Source organism: Gekko japonicus, unplaced genomic scaffold (genome assembly GCF_001447785.1).
Source record: "Gekko japonicus isolate JY-2015 unplaced genomic scaffold, Gekko_japonicus_V1.1 scaffold953, whole genome shotgun sequence".
NCBI classification, from domain to species: domain Eukaryota; kingdom Metazoa; phylum Chordata; class Lepidosauria; order Squamata; family Gekkonidae; genus Gekko; species Gekko japonicus.
The window spans coordinates 417,591-433,517 of record NW_015161979.1 but is presented as its reverse complement, the minus strand read 5'-3'; the positions used below and the strand labels follow the sequence as shown (position 1 = coordinate 433,517).

The 15,927-nt window shown below is 49.5% G+C and overlaps 1 protein-coding gene across 1 annotated transcript; it reads left to right on the top strand.

Moving 5' to 3' along the window:
- The first annotated feature begins 1,210 nt into the window (after positions 1–1,210).
- Positions 1,211–12,464, top strand: CCDC94 (coiled-coil domain containing 94). Its single transcript, XM_015429766.1, has 8 exons — positions 1,211–1,289; positions 2,928–3,028; positions 4,240–4,384; positions 5,176–5,310; positions 6,063–6,244; positions 6,896–7,016; positions 9,411–9,573; positions 11,652–12,464. The coding sequence occupies exons 1-8, from the start codon at positions 1,266–1,268 to the stop codon at positions 11,765–11,767; spliced, it is 987 nt and encodes a 328-aa protein (XP_015285252.1). The 5' UTR covers positions 1,211–1,265; the 3' UTR covers positions 11,768–12,464.
- The last annotated feature ends 3,463 nt before the right edge of the window (positions 12,465–15,927 follow it).

The window sequence follows — 15,927 nt, the reverse complement described above, 5'->3', positions numbered from 1 at the left end:
CAGCCGGAACAAGACAAAGTAAGCCGGCTCGCAGGCCGGTTTATATGCTCTGCAAAACCCACCAGCAAACACACCCCCTACTTCTCTATAGGCTATTTACAGTGGCCGAGAGTCCCATAGGCTCTCGGCTGCGGACCTGGCCCTCTGATAGGTGCGGGCTAGGATCCGCTCGGCTATTGTTCTATCAGAGTGAAGCTACAGCACTCTGCATGACCGCATGGCCCAACGGTCGCGCACGTGGTCATGGCGGAGTACATTACAGGGCCACTTCCTTTATGATTTTTCAAAAGGATTATTTCTCACTTGGGTTAAAAAGAACTCCATATATGCATCGAGGAATTTCATCCTCATCTGCTTTTTAAAAAAACTTTTCCACTTAGAAGAGAAAGGAACTCTGTGCATACCCAGAGATATTATAAACTTTGAGTTGTTCCTGAAAGGAATATTTCCCAATTTGGGAGAAAAGAACTCTTGTGTATGATCAAAGGCACAATATTTTTTAAAAATATATAGTTTTGGGAGGAGAAAAAAATTACATATGTTCACAAGCTACTTTAAATGCACATGTTCAGAGCCACTCTGCCTAGTGTTTCCAGCCTCCCGGTGGGGCCTGGAGATCGTTTGGAATTACAACTGATCTCCAGACTACAGAGATCAGTCCCTATGGAGAAAATGGCTTTCCTGCCGGGTAGGCTCTATGGTATTTTCACTGAGTTCAGACACGTGGCACAGTGATCAGCTCATAGTTTATTAACTCACTGGAAATTAGAAGACAAGTTAGTATTGTTCCTGAGTTCTTGCCCCCTCTCTAAACCCTGCCCTCCTCAGGTTCCACCCCCCAAATCTCCCGGTCCACAGCTAGTAATCCGAATTCAGACCTCAATGAGATTTTGATCTACCCAACAGAGCCACTCCTCACCATTTCACAGGAACTCCCGTCTTGTTTTAGAAACAAACACATTCCTGTTCTGAGCCCCGAGACCAACTCGGGTAGCTCAGCCTAATTTCTCCAAACGGAACCTTTCTTCCATAGCTTGTTGCACTACCGGACCACTTTTAACAAAGGATGCACGCACGTCCCGGCTGCACGCTCGGAAAGGTAATAGGGCGAGGCTCACTTTTAACAGACGGCCGCAGAAGCCAATAGAGGTGCAGATTTTACAACGCGGCAGCCAATAGGAGCGGGAGAGGCGGGAACTGGTTGGAATCCCGGAAGTCCTGAGCGTTTGCGGAGAGGAGAGTCCGAACTGCCCTGAAGGAACAAGATGTCGGAAAGGAAAGTGTTAAATGTAAGTGAGGGGGGCAGGAATGGTGGAACCCCAAAGTTCTCTCCAGACTACAGAGATCAGTTCCCCTGGAGAAAAATGGCTGCGCTGGAGGGTGGACTCTGCCTACGGCGTTATGCCCCCCCTGAGGTCCTTCCCTTCCCCAAACCTCACCCTCCACGCCCAAGTCTCCAGGCATTTCCCAGCCTGGATTTGGCAACCCTATCGCAGTGAAGACTGGTGGGGAGAGGAGTCTAAAGGGATGATGTGAGGCCGCTGTGGGTCTGGCGTTTGGGGAGGCTTGGTAAGTCGGCTCTGTGGCTGGCTGTTAATCATGGGGAAGCTGCTAGTGCGGCTTCACTGGTTAATTGGAGGCCGTTGTGGGACAGGCAGCAGACTATGCAGGGAGTCCCTGGGCTTGTGGGGTAGGCATGAGAAGGCCTTACGGTCTTACAGCACTGCTGTTTGGAGATAGGGAGTTCACACTGGGCTGTGGGACAAGATTTAGGAAGGCCTGATAAGAGCAGGGGCCAAAAGAGGGTTTGAGGGGTAAGTTCATTCTCAGTAACAGAAAACGTTTGTTGGGGGCCCAGGTCTAAGAGGCTTGTGTGAAAGGGTGTGTGTATTGGCCTATGGAGTTCTGTTCTTTGACTGTGGCGGTGGCTGGTATCTCTTGACCAGGTGCATTGGCTGAGGTGCAGCTTTGTAGGCCAGGTGTTGCTGGGCATTGGCTGTTGGTTAAGGGGATGCACAGGGTGGGCACAGAAGGCTAGTACCAGGCTAGTAAGGGGCTGTCTCTGGGGACTGGAATTATATGAAACAGGCATAACTTGGGTGAGCTAACTCTGACGTTGTTAGCTGGATCTATACATTTCTTGATAGTTGTGCAGAAAGAAAACTTTGGCTAGTCACACTGCAATAAATAAATAAATAAGAGACGCTATTCTTGAAGAAATTCGTGGTTCTGGCCAGTAGGAAATCTGCTGCCTTCCTTTGCCAAAGTAAACTTGTGGAGGAGTTAATGTCTGCAGGACTGTCCTTCATTTATGGGGAAATCTTGGGGAGGGAAGAGATGGCTTGAAGATGGAATGGGTATGTGTTTATTATGGCAGGGGGTTACAGCCCATGAGGCTTCAAGTGGCATAGCTCCTTCTTCCCTAGGTCTTATGAACTGGAGATGTGCCCAGTTAAAACCCCAGGATCTCTAGCTCAAATGATTGGTGGTGGGGGGAGCCATCAACCAAGTGTACTTGGGCTAGATGATATGAGTCAGTAGCAGACACTTTCGTATGTTTCCATGAGTTACATAGGATAGGCAGTCTTTGGAACAAGCTTGGCGGGCTGAGAAGGATGTTTGGCACAGACTGGTCGTTCTTTGGGACTTTGGGCAGGTTGACAATAAGATGATGGAACTGGGGAGGTGTCTTTGAGGGAAGTTGTTGGCATGCTGTCATTGGTGTGGGGAGGGATTTGTGGGACATCTGTTGCTTGAGGGACATCTGTAGGGGGTGTTTCTGTCCAGTGAGAGGAAGTGTCTTTGGGGGGGGGGGTTTTGGACCCTGGGTCCTGTCATGACCTATTGTTAGTAGTTACAGCATGACTTTTGCAGCTAACCCTCAGAATCTGACACCTTCACCTATTGCTCCTTTCCTTGCCTCCTAGAAATACTACCCACCGGACTTTGATCCGTCAAAAATCCCCAAGCTTAAACTTCCAAAGGACCGGCAATATGTGGTGCGGCTGATGGCTCCTTTTAACATGCGGTAAGAGAAAGATCTGCTTTCCTCTAGAAAATTGTCGGTGCACCTTTGGTTACAGGTCTCTGGATTCTTTCATTATTTTATTAGTGTAAGGAAGGTTAAAGAGTTATAATTTTGTTTATTTGTAGGAACTGGAGAGATTATGGACTCCCTGGATGCCTTTCCCCTGGGAATTTAAGTTCCTTCATTCACTCTTTACGGGTTTCATTTCTTAAATCTTGTGAAGGTCATTGTCTGGTTGGGCTTTCATTTTGTCATCCACTTTCTCAGGGGGGGTTTAAGGTGACAGTACTCATTGGGTTGCGCTGTTTTCAACTAATTCCCCCCCTCAGAACTTTGGAGAGCCCCCTAAAAGGTACCAGTACTTAGTACTGGTGAGTATCACCACAAGAGAAAAAAAGTTTGCCTTTTGATACAGGCTTCTAGGAAACAGAATCTTTTAAAAAATTGTTTTAACACCATGTCTTGATATCGTGGAATAAGGCAGGATATGCTGCCAGCTTCATCACCTTACTTACCTGTTTGTAACTGCAACGTCTGTTCTACTCATTTACCCAGAGAACATACACCTGAAAGGACAAGATGAGGAAATCAGTAATCATCAAATCATAGCGTTAGAAGGGGCCATTCAGGTCATCTAGTCCAGTGCCCTGCTCAGTGCAGAATTAGCCTAAAGCATCCCTGACAGGTGTTTGTCCAGCCACTGCTTGAAGACTGCCGGAAAGGGAGAGCTCATCACCTCCCTAGGCAGCCGATTCCGCTGCTGAACTACTCTTACCATAAAATTTTTTTCCTGATATCCAGACAGTATCTTTCTTGTAATTTAAACCCCTTTATTGCCAGTCTTATCCTCTGCTGCCAACAGGTACAGCTCCCTGTTCTGCTGTAAGTGACAGACTTTCAAATCATGCGAGCAATCCTGTTCTCCCTCAGCCTCCTCTTCTGCAGACTGAACATTCCCAATTTCCTCAGACTTTCTTCATAGGGCTTGCTTGTAGGTCAATAAAGGACAACCTGGTTTGAATCTCATCTCTACCAAAAGCCAGCTAGATGGCAACAGTCTTTCAGCTTCAGTTTTTCCATGTGTAGTGTGGGCATGATAACACCGGCCTGCCTTACTGGACTTTTATGAGGATTGCAGTAGGTGTGTGTGTGTAGATCTTGGAAAGTGCTTTGCAAACACCAGGCCTGATGGTTCCTTTTGCTGCAATTAGGTGCAAGACGTGTGGAGAGTACATCTACAAGGGCAAGAAGTTCAATGCCCGGAAGGAGACGGTCCAAAGTGAATCCTACCTGGGGCTTCCCATCTTCCGTTTTTATATCAAATGCACCCGCTGCCTTGCGGAAATCACGTTCAAGGTAAAGATTCTTCCACTCGCTCTCTTCCTCCTGTGCTGAACTGGGCATGTCTGATGTGCCTTGATCCTTTTTATGGTGCATGTGGTCCATTCGTTGCTTGAACAGTCATGCTGTAACAGAATGCACTTTATGCCAGTATGGTGAAGCAGGTACAGTGTTGGACTGCTGCCCAGAGAAACCACATCTCTGCACAGCCACAAAACTCGTTGCTATCTCTCAGCCTATTCTGTCTATCAGGAAACCCCTTGTATGTTGCCCTCTGCTCCATGGCAGCATACAGAGGTCCACAAATGTTGGCTGAGTTTCTTTGCCAGCTTTTTTTGTGTTTGCCACCAATTCCCTTCCACTCCTCCCAGTCCTCCGGCACATGAAGGAGATTTTTTTGGAAGTGAAAGAGGTTGGAATTTGTGCTGGGGTTTACAAGGTTAAAGAAAAAAGAGAAAGAGGGAAGATTCCTGTTTCAGTGCAGATGAGTGTTCCAGAGAGGCTGTGCATCTGCTGTTGGATCAAGATGGGTAGCCATGTTTGTCTGTAGCGGTAGAAAACAGCAAGAGGCTAATAGCAACTTAAAGACTAACAAAATTTGTGGCAGGGTATGAAAACTCATGCCCTGCCTCAACTTTTGTTAGTCTTTAAGGTGCTACTGGACTCTTTCTCTTTCACATACAGCTAGGGAGGCTTGCTGTAACTTTGTGGTAAGTGGCCTCGAGACTACAAATTAGCTAGAGCGGAAGCATCTCCTAACCCTGCTTGTGTATCACTGAAATGGTTCCCTCCTGTGTCTTGCACAGACAGACCCTGAGAACACTGACTACGCCATGGAGCATGGGGCCACACGGAACTTCCAAGCGGAGAAGCTGCTAGAGGAGGAGGAGAAGCGGTTGCAGAAGGAAAGAGAAGATGAAGAGCTCAACAACCCCATGAAGGTATTTCTATGGGACCCAACCAACAGGGCTTTTCAGACAAGCAGTCTGTTCGGTCATGTTTCTAGACCACTGTGTTCCAGAAGCATGACTCCCTATATCCCTAATAGGAAGCCAGCGTGGTGTGAAGTGCTTAAAGTGTCGGACTGGGATCTGACAGACCCGGGTTCAAATCCCCACTCTGCCATGGAAATTTGCTGGGTGACCTTGGGCCAGTCACCCACTCTTAACATACCTTACGGGGTTGTTGTGTGAGGAAAAGACAGAGGAGGAGAGAATGATGTAAACCACTTTGGGTCCCCGCTGGGGAGAAAGGCAGAATGGAAATCAGGTAAAGAAATAATTGCAGGCCAAATTAGTGATTACTCGCTTTGTTTGACCGTGGGCCTTAGTAAAAGTGACCGTGTCGAATGAAATCATTCTAAAACAATAAATTTGCAAAATGATAAAGTCAGTATTTCTGAAGTCAGCTTTGGACCAGACTTTATCTCCTGTGTTTGGTTGTCCAATTGCATCTGCTGCAGGAGCAGTTGGACGTCTTGCATCTCTTTTACGGGATCCGAAGCAAAGTCTTCTGTTTCTGCTTTTACAACCGCCCGCAAGTACATAAATAAATAAAGAAATCCCTGAAGTCGTTTTGATGCCGGGCAGAGCAGGCTGTGTCGGTCACAGAAGCCAAATCCCTCGTGCCCCCGGGATTGCTTCTCAGTTTACCCAGGCCAGCTCTCAGCAGGCACCTCTGCTTTTCGTGCTAGGTTTTGGAGAACAGAACCAAAGACTCCAAGCTGGAGATGGAGGTTCTGGAGAACCTGCAGGAGCTGAAGGAGCTGAACCAGCGCCAGGCCCACGTGGACTTTGAATCCATGCTGCAACAGTACAAGGATTACGAGGAAGAGCAGAAGCGGCTGGCAGTAGAGGAGGACGAGAGGGAGATGAAGTAAGCAGGAGCTCCTTTCAGCCGAGCGAGCGTGGGGGTTGGCCTCCTACCCTGCCCCGCCACTGCCTTTGTGGCACATGCCCAAAATATTGACATTGCCTTCTCACCTTTCCGTCCCAAGAGCTCAGGGGGATATTTTTGTTTCTTTGGTTCATGGGTTGTTTTTATATGTGTGTGTGTGTGTGTGTGTGTGTGTATGGTGATGGAAAGCACTGTCAGGTTGCAGGCGACTTAAGGAGAAAGTTTCCAAGGCAAGAGATCTTCTGAGGTGGTTCGTGTTCGCCTGCCTTTGGGTAGTGACCCTGGACTTTCTTGGCAGTCTCACATTCAAAGTACTAACCAGGGGCCGACTCTGCTTAGCTTCTGAGATCTGACAAAATTGGACTACCTGGAGTTTTCCACATCAGGGCTGTTTATACACACACACACCTACACACACACCTGGAGTGGCATTAAAGAAATGACTGGGGCTTGGTGTCATAGATCAAAAGAAGCCTGCCCCACCTTCAGGTTCTGACCTAAGAGACGGCCTGGAAAGAGGGTGGGAGCAGAGAGAAGAAGGCGGAGGCTACGGCAGGAGGGGAAGGGGCCAGCCTAGGGACAGTTCTGGACTCTTCACGTGCCTCACCCTCACTCCTTTCCCGTTGGCAGAGCCATGCTGGAGCAGGCCCAGGCCAGGCGGCTGCTGGAAGACTCTGATTCTGACGAAGACCCCGCTCAGGCCCCTGCCAAGACGCTAACGAAAGCAAAACCTACAGACATCTTGCAGGAGGTAGGTAGCGAGGGCCCCGTGTCCTCCATCCCAATGGCAGTGGCAGAAGGATTTCTGCTCTGTGGGGGTGGGGACTTTCAAGACGTCTGTTTGGGTCTTGCCTCAGGCACAAGCCGTACCAAAACTCAGGGTCATCGACTACGGGAGAAGCTGCTGTCAAGTCAGAAAGGCCTTAGGGATCGCCTAGTTCGGCCTCCTGCTCAGTGTGGAACATCAAAAAATGGAGCCTGTCTGACCTCTGCTTGGAGACCCCAGCCAGGGAGTGCCCCCCCCCTTCCCAAGGCAGTTGGTTTCATGGTTGTTCTCACCATTAGGAAAGTTTCTCCCAACATTCAGCTGAAATCTTCCTCATAGTAACATAAGCCCATTATACCTACATGCTCTCCGGAGCAGCAGAGAGTACACCTTCACCCTCTTTTTTTGTCTCAGCCCTTCAGGTGTTTGAAGAGTGGGGTCATCTCCCCCCCCCCAAAAAAAAAATCTTCTCCAAGCTAAACACACCCAGTTCCTTCAACCTTCCTTCCTGGGATTTGTTTTACTGACCACCGGCCAACTGGGTGCTCTCCTCTGAATCCGTTCCAGTTTGTCTACATCCTCCTTAGGTGTGGCGTCCAGAACTGGACTCAGAACTACAGATGAAGTCTGACTAGCCCACAATAGAATGAAGCTATTACTTTGTCTGACTATAGATCAGAGTTTGAGCACACAAAAGCTTATACCCAGAATTAAACTTTGTTGGCCTTAAAGGTGCCACTGGACTCAGACTTCGTTCAGTTGCTTCAGACGAACACAGCTACGCACCTGAATCTGTTTGCCTATGCATCTCTTAACACAATGTCAAATCGCTTTGGCCTGTTTTGTAGCCGCATCACACTGCCGGCTCACGTTCAGCTTGCAGTCACCTGCGACCCTGCTGCTTAGACACACACACCCCTAATCCTACGCCTGTACATTTGATACTTTTTGCCTGTGTGCAAACCTTTGTGTTTTGCCTTTGAGTTCCATCTTGTTCATTTCAGAACAGCTGTAATACCTAGCCATTCAGGAGCACTTTCAGTGTCCACGGGCAGCACGTTGTCATCGCCCGTTGTAGGAGACTCTCTAATTCTGCAGACGTTATGGATGGGGAGGCTGAGAAAGAAAGAACGAGGCTGGTTGGAGGCTGCCTGAAGGGAGGAGGTTGAGAGTGAGCCGGTCAAGGTGTGCTAGGAAGTCTGTGGGCATCTCAGAAACTAGTTAGCGTGGAATTGGATGATTTCTCCTTCCACTAAGATAGCAGTTCCCAACTGAAGGTCACTGATTCAGCCCTCTTGGTGTGCTTCACCCCTAAGCAGTGGGCTCTCCCTGTAAATATATTCAAGGACGTCTCCTGAGCCAGACTGCCGGTCGATTCGGCCCAGGACTGACTGCTCCAAATGGCAGCAGCACGTCAAGGTCTCTGGTAAGAAGCTGGCCCAGATGCTGGGGACTGATCCTGGGCCCAGGACCGCCTTCTAGAAGGCATGTGCTCTGTCCCTGAGATACAGTTATTGATCTAGTCTGTCTGTATAATTCCTTTTCTTGAAGGAGCTCGGAGCACCGTAGTTGGTTCTCCCTCCCTGGTGTCATCCTCGCAACAGTCCTGTGAGGTAGATGGGTCTGGCCCAGGATCTGTTGGGTCTGGCCCCACATCACCCGGGGCCCTTTGCAGCCGGGTGAGGCTCTCTGAGGAGTAAGGTGCTTGGTACTGGGCAGGTCAGGGGGGAAGTCTGGAGGGGCCCACCCCGCGAGCTCGGTGGCAGCGTGGGCGGTTGAAGCTGGGTCTTCCAGGTCGTAGTGTGACTCACTGAACACGATGCAACGCTGTGAAAGTCCAGGTGTAGGCTCTTGGTCGGGGCATCTTACGCTGAGTATCCAGTAAGATAGTTTCGGAGTAGTGGCCATGTTGGTCTGCGGTAGAACAGATAGAATTGATTGCAGGAGCACTACAGGGGCCGAGAAGGGGTTTTTTTTGGGGGGGGGGCTTAAGCTTCCAAGAGTCAAGGCTCCCTTCATCAGATACCTTTAGGAGCTTCATGCCTGACAAAGGGAGCTCTGACTCTCCAAAGCTCACGCTGAAAAACCTTGTTGGTCTCCAAGATGCTCCGGGGCTCGATTCTATCTACGTATCCAGTGTTTCCTGTTCCAGCTGGCCACAGCTCTCGAAAGCCTTAGGCAAAAAGTCGCCTTTCCTGTCCCGTTTGCTTTCACCTGGGCCCTTCTGCATGCAAAGCAAGCTCTCTTCTCTGTTTCCCACTTCTATAAAAATTTCATTCCTCGTGCAGCTCTTCAGCTGCTGATTCAGTTTAGCAGCTCTTGCAGAAACCCTAAGCAGGTGTCTGAACCTTTTTCTGTGTCGTGTCCCCGCCACCCCAGGATCCGGAGCCCCAGGCCAAAAAGCTGAAGGTGGAATGCTGGGAGAGGAGCATCGGCAAGCTGTCCACCAAGGCCACACTCTCGGGGCTGGTGGCGACCAAGAGGAAGCTGGAACACAGCAGCACCAATGGAACCAGGGCTCAGAATGGGCCGGTGGGCTCAGGTAATGATGGAAGCCCTGAGGGGGGGAGGGGGGAGGACCAGGGCCCTGGTCTTTGGAAGGGAGGAGCTGAGTTCTTCGAAGGTAGATCAGCTCAACTTGCTGTGCCTGACTGCAGGTATTGCAACTGCTCATTCCATCAGCCAGCTGCTGATGGAATGAGCAGTTGCAATACCTGCAGTCAGGGCGTCAGGCAGGCCCTGAGTCCTCCTCCACAAACCAGCTCAGAGACATTCTTTTCATGAAACAGAACCCAGTTTAAAGTGGGGAGGGGGAAATCTCTTGATTGCTTTGAACCTGAGCCGTTTGCAGGGGGAGGACACTTTCTGAATCAGTTAGAACATAAGAGCAGCTGTGATGGATCATAGGACTCTCCCACATGCACCCACCTATGTGATGGGTTATGTTGTCCAGCTGTTCCTTGTTTTGAAGATTTTTTAATTTTATAGACATAATCAAACAAACAAACAACATATCATGTGATTTTCCCTTTTCAGTTTCTTTGACCTCATAACTAGCAGTCATATTTTTCATATTATATGTTCATTATATACCTTATGAACCTTTTATTAATAGTTGAAACTATATTTCATAAGTCTGTTTATTTAGGTTAGAAATCCAGAAGTTTATGTTTTATTTTCTTCTAACCCTTGATAGAATCGTGACCATGTGTTCTGAAATTCTTCTTTGCTCTTTCCTCTTAATGTCATAATCAGTTTGTTCATTTCAGCCGTTTCAGTATTTTAGCAATAACTTCTTGTTTTGTAGGGACTTCATTCCTTCTCCAATATTTCACATATATCATCCTTGCTGCTGTTACAATATGGATAGTAATATGAAAGTCTTGTCTCCAGAGTTATATTTAACAAGCAGTTCTGGTTTATACGGCACAGTATTTTTAGCACTTTTTGAAGCATTTCATGAACCATGTTGTCCAGCTGCTCTTAAGCTTAGGAAGTGTCTCCTAATGGCCGCTGTGAAATCTCCCCTCTGGCAGCTGAAGTCTGTTTGATGCAGCAGAGAGCTAATCTTTGCCCTCTTCCATGGGATGGCCCTTCTGACTTTTGAGAAGTGTGATCGCTTCCCCGCTCGGCCTCCTCTGGGTCCTTTGTCTACCATGTGCCCGACTCTCTTCATTGCCCTCCTCTGCCTGCACCCTTCTCAAAGCCCCACCCCCAGCCCTGGATGCAAGGCTCCAGGGGAAGTCTGATGAGTGCGGCATAGACAGACTGGCATAGACAGGCTGGCATAGACAGGCTGGCGGCCCCTCTTGTCCATCACCCTGCCTCACACCATTTGGGGGGGGGGGAAGGGTTCAGTTCAGCGTGACTCTCCAAGTACAATCCTGATTGCGGCCGATTGTGCATTCCAAGAGGCAAACCCACTGGCTAAGGCACGATGGTCCCCCTTAGTGGTCTTCTTGACCCTTATTGTGTGCACAGCCAAATGTGCCCTATTCGATCCTTTTTTACTGGGTGGTATGCAATATTTGTTCCTTAGTCTCATTCAGTAACTTGAACCCTGACGTTTTATCCAAGTACATCCCAAACAGTTTTTGACCGGAGAGGGATATCCTTATCTTGTCGTTCTCTCTTGTCATGGTGATGGTCTGATCTGGGTCTTCAGTCATCCTATGAGAGATGGGTGCGGGGGTACAGTAAAGGTTGTCACATGGTAAACAGTCAGTAGTTTTCATGTTGTGGGCTGGAGGATGTTCTAGGATCTGCAAAGATTAGAGACCATCAGTCTACAGGAGTATGGAATCGAATTCCTGAGAGTTATTTAAAGTCCCATCTTCAACTCCAACAGAATGTGGTGGTAGAATTCTGAGGTGGGGTGTAGAGTTTCCAATTTCCTCGGGCAGGGGACTGGGGCTGGGCCAGAGGACCTATGCTAGGTCCTTAAAAGAACAGGGCCCAGTGACATCATAGGGAGGAGCCAGTGACATCACAGGCCATTGTCACTATCTACGGAGGTAGAGCCATGTGGGATTTAGGGAGGGGCAATAGGTCTCAATCTTCTTGCAGGGGAGGGGGGTCCTCTTTCCAGTTCATGACAGTATCCTTCTCTTTGGTTCCTAGCTGCTGGGAGTCAGAGCACAGAGGCCAGCAGTGCTTCGGGGTCAAGAACACTGGGCTCCTCTTCGCTAAGCCTCCTGGGGGCCTACTCGGACAGCGAGGACAGTCAGAGTGATTGACTATCCCCAGATCGGAGGCAGAAGGGCTGAGCCCGTGGCCCTGACTGGGTTCCCATCCCTTCATGGTAGATGGATCTAGTTGCAGATGGAGAGTGGAAAAAGAAGACTTTCTGGCTGTCAGCATGTGTCATGTTTGTTTTTTCCTTTCCCAAACACTTCTGCCATGAAAATGGGCTTGCAGTTTTTTTCTGAACTGACCCGGTGTGCCATTCAGCAAATCGGCACCTTCCACCCTTGCTTCTCCTCTCAGTTGCATTGATACCAGCAAACTTTAGCAGCAGGAAGCAGACCTTTTGATGGATGGGCTGACCGACCAACACCCCTCAGGCAGGGGTGCTTGTGGTGTGTTCGACCAAGTTCCCATTGGCATTTTAGAGAGAAGATCGAGTGACTGCTCCTCCGGTTGACAAAGTGAGGAAATTGACATCACCATTAGTAAAACTTTCCCCACCAACAGCTGCACCAAGAACAGTAAAGCTCATAATTTGGACTTAACAAAATAGAACAAGATGCTCCAATAGCTGTGTTTTTTGAGAGGGATTTGGAAGGAAATGGGGGAAATCAGCACATTCCCATGAACAAGTTGTTCATTCAACCCATAAAGGTCAGGAGGGGTTGCGTTGGGAGAGAGATGAAAGGAAGGGTGGGTTGCAGGACGGCACATCCAAGTTTGATGTTCATTCCATCACACCCTTCTCCCCTCTGAATTGTGTATGTATATTTTAATGTTCAAGTAAATAGATCAATGACTTGTCTTCCAGCTCGGTCATTTCCACCCCCCCCACTCCCCTCTTTATCCCCCCATGTGCAAAGTCTATATTGTCTTCTGCCAGTTATGGAAAAGCTCCAGTCACTGATTAGGCTGGTCTGGTGTCACGGAATGTTCATGAACATTCCAAACTTTTCTGGCAGTGAAGGTGCTGGTAGGATTTGCAGCCCAGCTTGTGGGAGGGAAGGGGAAATTTTGACAGTCTGGCTGGGCCGAAAACTACACACTGGCCTTCAGGAGAGGAGTGGGGAGGCTGAGGACTGTGGAAGGTGGAATGCTGGGAGGGCGGGATAAAAATCTAATAATAAATACGGTCTGTAGCCAGAAACAATGAGGATACACACGAAGAAATAGAGGAAGGGGAACTGAGGTCTGGTTGACAGAAGTGAGAACAAGATAACCTCGGGCAAATCATTCTGTCTTGGCCTAACATGCCTCAAAAATGTGGATGAAGTGGAGATGGGAGGAACCGCGAGCGCCAGACTTCTTGGAGGAAGGACGGAGTGAGAGAGGGAACCCTGAGGGAGAATGACCTGTTCACCTTGAGACTGTTGCATAAATACCAAAATCAGATTAAGCGCTGGGAGGGAGAAAGCTCCTGTTCCCCCTCGCATTGTTTGCTGCCCGGGTTTTCTAGCGGCAGGGAGTTTTCATTGTGGGGGTCATTTCCTGCAGGAGCGCACAGGAGCGGAGCTCCGGCAGTAAAGAGTCCAGGGGGCGGGTACATGCAACAAGCCCCACCCCCTGCTCCCAGCAGCCCTCAGTCAGAGCAAGAAGCAGCCAGGTAAGTTGCAGAGCTCCCCCCAGTCCAAAACAGTCCAGAGCCACCTTTAAGACAAAGTTTTATTCAGGTACAAGCTCTCCCTCCTCTGCAAGGACAGAGATCTGCACGTTTCCCCCCCCCCCAATAGCTAGCAATTCAAAACAGTCCAGTGGCGCCTGAGTGGTGGGTGTTGCCTTCTGACACACTTCCGGTGATGTCAGGGGGTGTGGCATATGCAAATGAGTTATGCTAATGAGCTCCTGCACCTCTTTCTACAAAATGACCCCTGTTTCAGTGTAATGGGGACGGGGGTGTCCTTCCACACCTTGCTCCTCCCCCCCGCAGTCCAAAGCAGTGCCGTTCACTCGGCTGCTTCAGCTCTCTGCCGCCTCTTCCTCCTCCACGTGTGAACCGGGCCCGAGTGCGGAGTTGGCAATGGAAGAGGAGCTGTGGGGGAGGGTCTGCTTGGCATGGAGAAAGTCCCAAGTCCGGTCCCCATCAGCATCTCCAGGTTAAAAGGGGAGATGGGAAAGACCTTCCTCCGCCTAAGACCCACTCAGAGTCACTGCAGGTCTGAGTAGACAAGACTGACCGTGATGGACTGAGGGTCTGGTTCAGTATAAGGCAGCTGAGGAAAGGGCCACTGAGGCCCAGGAGAGCAAGGAGTTCTGAAGAAACCCAGCCATTCAAGGTCCAGAGAAGCCGCAGGATGCCAGGGGGAGGGGAAGGCAACAGTGCTGGAAAGGCTGGTGGGGGTGGAGGTGGGGAATGGCTACACAACTAAGGAGTGAGGAGGGGCCATACATAAAGAGCAGGAAGACTGGAGGCACTTTCAATCCCATTTTCAATGCACGGCGTACTTCAGCGATCATCGATGAGTAGATCTTGCCATTTCACAAAGCAAAATCCAGTTGCAAAGTGGGCTAAAAGTGTATTTATTCAGTGTGCATAAGAGTGCCCTGAGAGAAAGGGGCTGGGAGACCTGCGCTTCACAACCTTAATCTTGAGCTGCATCAAAGCAGACTTTGGCCAGCTGCGGCTCATCCCGTCTCCTCATGAGCAGATGAGCCCAAACCCACCTCAAGGGCCAAGAAGGAGCAGAGGGCAGAGTCCACCCTCCCGATGTTTGGCTGGAACAAATCTGTTCATTTCTTGGCTGCAGCCTTCTGTTCTCAGCAGATCCATTTCTCTACCGTTTTTACTGCGGACCAATGTCTGGTGGACCCAGCCTGCCAGTATTCATGTTGGGGAATTTCCGACAGGGAGGAGCTGTTCCCTGCAAAGAGCCATGGTGGTGAGAGAATGGGCAACAGAGGAAATTCTCCCCCCCCCACACACACACCCTTTGTTTCCTCCCATGTGCCCAATTTTAGACTGCAAGCCTGTCTGCAAAGTGGCCACCACGTGGTGGCCGATGCAGAAGGCAGAACCAGCTACAAAACGGCTGCTGCAGCTGACCTTCATTCACACCCATGAAGATCCCTTGTGGGGTGGTGGCAGCTGCCGCTGAAGCAATGTTTTTTAAAAGCTGCACATCCAATCAGAAGCCTTGCTGGGCCAACGGCCCCACCCACTTTCTGAAAACACTCATCAGGCACCAGGGAAGGTGTCGGTGGTGTCCATGGGAACCATGTTGGAGACCCCTCCTCTAAAGCATCTTGTGCATGTGCGTGGTGCTGCATCAGTCCCAAAAGGATCTGGACAAGGCTCCTCTCTGAGGCCTTGGATAGGCGCTGCCACTCTGCCCAACTGGGTAGCGGCCCAAAGGGAAAAGCCTCCTTAGACCCCATGAGTGAGCCTTATCCTTCCTGTGCCCCCACTGGGTTGTATTTTACAGTTCAGTTCCAAACAAGATACTGCCCATTTGTTCCCCACACAGCCTGCTTGGGGTCGATGCCTGCTGAGGAGAGCTGTCAACGGCGATGGCTGATCACAGCTGGAGAGGCAGAATCAGGCAGACTAATGGCCTGCCATTCCTGGCACCCCCTCCCTCTGTCCCGGAAGACACATCCTATTAGGGAAATCAGTGTCCGTTTTAGTAGTGAGACGTCAACGGAGGTCCCAGCCCATCTGCCTGCATGTCAGGCCATCTGCACCAGTGGCCGTCTTGACTCTCTGGAAAGGCTTCTGTGTGAGTGACACATGGAACAATTTAACTTCCAAAGTGGGGGAGGGGGGTGAGGGCTGGCTAAAACAACCAGGTGAGAGAGAGGGAGACCTGTGTGTATGTGTGTGTGTCCTACATTATGTTTCTCATTTCCCAACGAATGGCATTCTGCATCCTTTTACTAGTGACTATCTGTACCTCCATGTCCATGTCCAGTTCTAACTAACCAAACTGGACATGGAACAACTGATTGGTTTAGAATAGGAAAGGGAGTACGGCAAGGATGTATATTGTCACCCTGCTTATTTAATTTATATGCAGAGTACATCATGCGAAATGCCGGTCCGGATGAATCACAAGCCAGAATTAAGATTACCAGGAAAAACATCAACAGCCTCAGATACGCAGACGATACCACTCTAATGGCAGAAAATGAAGAGGATCTAAAGAGTCTCTTGCTGATAATGAAAGAGGAGAGTGCAAAAGTTGGCTTGAAACTCAACATCAAACAAGCTAAAACG

What these genes read in the sequence shown, in the direction of transcription:
- CCDC94 (XM_015429766.1), top strand. Translation starts at nt 1,266, where the DNA reads ATGTCGGAAAGGAAAGTGTTAAAT. An exon ending in CGGAAAGGAAAGTGTTAAAT is followed by an intron (nt 1,290 to 2,927) that starts GTAAGTGAGGGG and finishes CTTGCCTCCTAG; the next exon opens with AAATACTACCCACCGGACTT. An exon ending in GAATGGGCCGGTGGGCTCAG is followed by an intron (nt 9,574 to 11,651) that starts GTAATGATGGAA and finishes TTTGGTTCCTAG; the next exon opens with CTGCTGGGAGTCAGAGCACA.